We start from the raw sequence: 6137 nt of genomic DNA on the forward strand, positions 1-6137 counted from the left end.
TCGTTTCCAGTGCTTTTCAATATTCTAGATTAGTATAGCAGACTTTCTGGTTATAAGCTCAAATACCAGAAAATCCAATTATTTCCCATAAATTTGCTGGCTAGAAGCTTTCTGCACTCAAGTGCATCTTTTAAATGTACAGATTTAGGCTTTTGTTATTTAGGAATCTTTATCTGTTTCTCTTTAGCTACCATGATGAATGGGAACTTTTTTTTACTGTTATTGGAGAGCCTGGAAAAAGATTTTGACCAGTGGTTTTTATTATCATTATTCTTGGTGGGGTATGTAATTCTGGTCAAAATGGTTGTTTCCCCCAAATTTCTGTACCTTTTTTATCAAAAAAAAAAAAGAAGTTTAAAAACAAAAACAACTGGGCTTCTATTCTGTAGCTGAAGATGTTTCACTTCTCATCTGTGGAGCTTTCTCAACTCAAAAAGCACATAGTATGTTCTGTTTGAAATGCACTGGATTGTTGGTTTGGAGAAAATCCTTCTGAGTTTTTCAGATACTCCAGCAACATGATGTCTTCTCAACTTTTTCTGAACCCTCATTCAAGTTCCAACTGCCCAATTCTCATCCCTTTTGTTTTTTTCAGGCCAGAGTTTTTGTCAAAAAGGTGTTTCCACATTTCCCTGATCAGCCCCCTGAAACGCTTTTGGATACTCTCCTGGAAATAGACCTACAGCAGAAGAAATGCAGATCATTATTATAAAATTATTTTAACAATACCTGAGGTCTGTAAATTTTGTTAAAACAGCACGGGAAGAAAAACTTTGTGCAAATGTGTTAGAGGAACAATGTAGTGCTGCAGTTAATTTAATTCACTTGTCCTCAATTTGTGCCCACCATCCCTTGATCCAGTGCAAAGTATTCTATAAAGTGCACTATACAAATTCAAAATTAGCTAAAATCTACTTAGCAGTTAATGTTGCTTATAATAGCCATGGGCAGTCACCGGCTAATTATGCCCACATGTTTTTAACTTGCCCTAAACTAAGCAGGTTTTGGGATAATATTTTTAAGACACTTAATCAAGCATATAATCAGACGATCCTCCCTAATCCACTGTCAGCTATATTTGGCATCCCTCCTGATACAAACCTTCTGGGCCCACTGAAACAAGCTCTAGCTTTCAATACCCTTTCGGCTCAAATACTTATTTTACATAAGTGGAAACTTAGCATCCCTCCCTCACATGACGATTGGGTCAAGAAAGTGCTTTTCAACTTGAAGCTAGAAAAACTCAGATTCTCACTTAAAGGTTCTACCAGTAATTTCAGGGAGACTTGGAGCCCCTTTCTATCTCTAGTAGACGCCATTACTTGGCTGCCTGACATGAATGCAAATTAGACTCTTTGCAGTCTTTTTTTTTTCTTTCTTTCTTTCTTTCTTTTTTCTCTTTGTCTGTCTTGGAATGTGTATGGATGGGTAGGTGTGCAAGTAAATGTAACTGTACTGTGTGTAGCTACAGGGACTGGATCTCTGCTTAGTGTATGTCTCATGTTTGGACCTGGACCGGGGTGAGGTCAGGGTGGGGGGTTAAGGAGAAACCAGCATGCCACTTCTTTTGTAATTATTGCCGTTTCATTGTTACAATCGTTGATATTGTACACTGTTTAAAATTGTTCTTTAAAATTCAATTTGTCAGGTTGGGTGGAGATTGTGGCATATCCCATGTGCAGACTCATATTGGGTCCAGGAATAATTTGTTTTTTTAATAAAAGAAACAAAAACAAAAGGCTGACGAGGCAGCAAAAACAAAACTCAATACAAAACATAAACATAAACTAAATCTATAGTTGGAGGCAAAACATGAGAAGAACAAGACAGCGAGAGAAACACGACAATGGACCAGGGAGTACATGGAGGAAATGACCAAGCTTTAAAAGCAGGGGGTAATTAGGGGAAGTGGGCACATGCACGAGCAGGTGGAGATGGGCGTGGCAGGTAAACAAGTGATGACAGAAGACAAGTGAATAATGACATGAAACAAAGACACAAGGAACAAAGACTGAACAAAACCCAGATTAAACATAAAGGTAACTAAAAAACAAAATAAAAGAAACAATAAACCCAAAAGAAAACTCAAAGAACAACCCAAACAAAACCCAAATCCTGACACAATTTTTAAAAAGTTGGAATAAAAAACGAGCTTTGATATAACTTAAGTTAAAATAAAAGTCTTGTTGAATAATAATGCAGCTGAATTATCTTTGTCTTGGTTAGAGTTAAATTGTTTGGGTGAGTGACACCCAACTGAAGAGACGGGCTCAAAACAGTTGTAGAATCACTGTTTTTTTAAACAAGTCATTCCAACCTGGAGAGACTCACGACAAAGAAAAGCTGCAATTAGATGGTTTTATTTGACATGAATGACATAAGATATTTGGCGCTCGGACCTCGGCAGAAGACACGAGTGCCGACAATAGCAATGCACTTCGACGAGAAGCTCAGGTCGAGCCTTAGAGGCGTCTTCCCCGGGCCGGACACTGGTGGTGGAGGTTGAAGAGGGGAAGGAAGCTTGAGGGAGCTGGGAAACTGGGGGTGGAGAAGGGGTGGAGGTGGGCTGAAGTTCAGCCGGTGAATGGATGGGGCCATGATGGAGGTCCTTTCACACAAAGGCTTGCTCACTGATTGGATAAGCTGGAGGCACGGTCGGACTCTGATGGGCTGAGATGGAGGCGCAGTCTGATGCTGATAGGCTGGAGTGGAGGTGCTTGACGCAGCGATTAAATGCAGGTGGGGTTAAAGCAGGTCTTCCAGTCTGAATTTATGCCTAGGCTTCATTTTCAAAAGACTATGGCTTTTATTTTCTTTAATTAATTTGGGATACAACTGATATAAATTAAAGCAGGATCATGAATGCTTTTCTATAATAGATTTACTTTTTATAGGAATAGCAAAGTTCTGTATGTTCTGAGAGAACGCTCAATAGCCTCGATAAAACTTGATTGTCTTTTGGTTAGCCAGTTCTTCTATAACCGCAAATTCTTGTTGTCCGGGATGGATTCCAGTTTTAAACTTTTTGTTTCTTAATACTTCGAAGTAATGGCTCCAGTTTCCATCGCTGTCTGCTCCAAAACCGAACACGTGGACCTAGAAACACAATCAAGTAGAGCTTATTTAGTGGATTCAGTAAGGCAGTGAGCTTTTCCTGCTCTAAAAGATGGCAATTTAAAATTTATGATGAGAAGGAACAGAGTTATAGCTGTTTTAGTCAAACCTAGTAAATTACATTATGTCCAATTTTTTTGCAAGATCTGTTAGCGATGTATGTATTGAGGAGGACTTTCAGCTACTACTACACCAAATCTTGTCCAATGTCTGTAAAACTGACTTATAACCATTTTGGTGGTAAGTTGATTAGGCATGACACCATTTCAAATTGGGTTGACAAAAGCTATCTGCTGTCTGCTAAGATTGCTTGGCTGTCGTAGCCAACTTGAATTGAATTAACTCCAAATGTGTGTCACTTAGAGATGTACATCCAGCGATCAATTTCTGAGAGTTTCAATAAAGTCTGTTCAATGAATCTTGAGATATTTTGCTAATTCTACAAACAAACAAACACACAGACATGGACAAAAACATTATCTTCTTAGGCAGCTAGTGATAATGATGGTCATACTTAAAGATCTTGAAAATCGTATGTTGTTTTTATGTCTAAGGTCTCATTCAGAAACAAGGAACTTCATAATATTCTCAGAAGAAACAGTCAGATGAATTTACCTCATCACACATCGGAAGAGCGAAAATCAAGTAAACAACATTATGCTCAATTTTTTGCAACATTGTGAGATCTTGCAAGATCTGTTAGCACTTGAAATAGGTATTGAGGATGACTTTCAGCTACTACAACACCAAATCCAGTCCAATATCTGTAAAATTGACTTATAGCCATTTCCGTGGTGACTAAATTTGATTAGGTGTGACTCTATTTCAAATTTGGTTATTTAAAGTTAATTAGTTGTAGATGTACATCTAGTGATTGCTTTCTGAAACTTTCAATAAAAGCTGTCCAGTGGTTCTAGAGATATTTTGCTAACAAACAGGCAAAATTGACTCCAATAGTTTTAAAGTTTTAAAACAGATCTTGACCATTTAGCGCTCTGAATTTAGTTAGAGAATGACTCTCAACTACATCAAATTTTTGCTCAGTATGTGTAAATTGGTTGATTTAAAGCCATACTTTTGTTTGCTAAGGTTGCTTGATTGTGGTGGCCATCTTGAATTGAATTAACTTCAAATGTGTGTCAGTAAGAGATGTACATCCAGTGATTACTTTCTGAGAGTTTCAATAAAGTCTGCGGGTGATAATGATGGTCATACTTGAAGATCATGAAAATCAAATGTTGTTTTTATATCAAAGATCTCATTCAGAAACAGGGAACTTCATAATATTCTCAGAAAAAAAAACAGTCATATCAATTTACCTCATCACACATGTGAAGAGCGAGAATCAATGTCATAAAGCCAGTGGATGGATAAACTCCCTTTTTTTTCAGCCACACCACATGAGCATGCTTCATCAAAGCTGGATTTACCACCATCACCTGGAAAAAATCAGTAGCTTTCAGTTTATTGAACTTTATTCTTTGCAAGAAAAAAATTTGTCATTCTATACCATACTCACCAAATCTTTGTTAGCTTTTATTGTAGACTTTGTACTTGTATATGATCTGTTGAAAACAGCATGAGATGACTTAAAATTATATCAATAAATAAATACAGTGCATACATACTTAAATACATACAGTTCATACATACATATAGTTCATGCATACAAAAATACATACATGCATATGTAAAATGCAAATGCAAAATGTTAATGTCTATTAGATAAACATAAGGTCATGCAAAGCTCAGCTGTATATAATGGGGTTCAAGACACAACCTCAGTGCACAACGTTTGTGGCTGGGAACAAGCACTGTTCTGTGTTACACCTTTGTGTCTTGCAATATTGCAATATACAGTACTTGACAACCATTGTACGGAGTGCCTTGTCACTCATAACGTATTTCTGCCCTTGTTAAATAAAGATTTCCACAACACTAATCAAATCATTTAAATCAATCATAATGTCAAGTCAGGCAATATATATGCATGCTTATCTTATACAGTGATGTTTCTGAAAGTAGAAGTAGAAGGTCTGATGTTGAATGTTGTCAGTGGTTATGCTCCACAGGTTGAATGTGATGTAGAAGAGAAAGAAAAAATTCTGGAAGGATCTCGGTGAAGTGATAGACAGTATTCCCAGGGAGGAGAGAGTGGTGATCAGAGCAGCTCTGAATGGACATGTTGGTAAAGGAAACAGAGGAGATGAGGAGGTGATGGGCAGTTTTGGTGTCAAGAAAAGGAACCAGGTGTCAAGAAAATGAACCAGCCTGTTTTGCTCCTCTTTTGTTCCTATTGGTAGGCTCAGTAATCACTCACAGCATGATCAAGATCAACTTCACCTGAGTACTTAAGGCAGTATGGAGAAGCAGATCAACGATGAAGCATCGCTCTTTGCTGGTAATCAGTCTCAGCCGCTCCTAGCTTAAACCTTTCTGAAAGAAAGTAATTGTTCGTGTGTTTGTGCATGTACAGAGTTCCTGACTCCGCTCGTTGCCACTCCGATCTTCTCCAAGCTACAGGGGTGAAAATTAGCACCCGCCACTGGCCAAATGCGGGTAAATATTTGAAGTGGCGGGCGAATTTGATCAACACACACGCCACTGTGGCGGGTTGGCAATTTGAACAGAAAAGGTGTTGTTTTTATTTGTCCTCTTGACACATAGGGGGCAGCAATGTGCTTGAGTTGCTGCTAAATGCAAGAAGGAGAAAAGTTTGGCAGACACCCTTTACCAGTTGGTGGCGGTATTGATTCCTTCAGTTGTTTACCAATCACCAATAAACCGTAGCACGGCTAAACAGCTATGTCTAACAGTCGGTGCTACCTGTCAAAAACTGCTACCATCATGTTTACAAAAACCGAAAACTATAGCGGTTCGTGTTAATGTTAAATATCATCGGATACTGAAGTGGAAGCTTAGGAGTTATGCTTAGCATAGCATTGGAACAATTTATATCCACGACGAAAACCTTTCTAAAACCACAAAAATCACTTCCTTCATCAGAATATCCTACCAGTTAA

At 38.1% G+C, this 6137-nt stretch overlaps 1 protein-coding gene across 1 annotated transcript in view; it reads right to left on the bottom strand.

The window, feature by feature from the left end:
• Positions 1–2361: 2361 nt before the first annotated feature.
• LOC108251631 (CMP-N-acetylneuraminate-beta-galactosamide-alpha-2,3-sialyltransferase 1) overlaps positions 2362–6137 on the bottom strand; it is a 6400-nt gene continuing 2624 nt past the window's right edge. Inside the window, exons 4-6 of the mRNA XM_017441986.3 lie at positions 4634–4679; positions 4434–4553; positions 2362–3096 (exon numbers count right to left, since the gene is read on the bottom strand). Coding sequence (XP_017297475.3) covers positions 2929–3096; positions 4434–4553; positions 4634–4679 — 334 coding nt within the window. The 3' untranslated portion in view covers positions 2362–2928. The remainder of the gene's footprint in view (positions 3097–4433; positions 4554–4633; positions 4680–6137) is intronic.

Source organism: Kryptolebias marmoratus, linkage group LG5 (assembly GCF_001649575.2).
Source record: "Kryptolebias marmoratus isolate JLee-2015 linkage group LG5, ASM164957v2, whole genome shotgun sequence".
Lineage (NCBI taxonomy): Eukaryota > Metazoa > Chordata > Actinopteri > Cyprinodontiformes > Rivulidae > Kryptolebias > Kryptolebias marmoratus.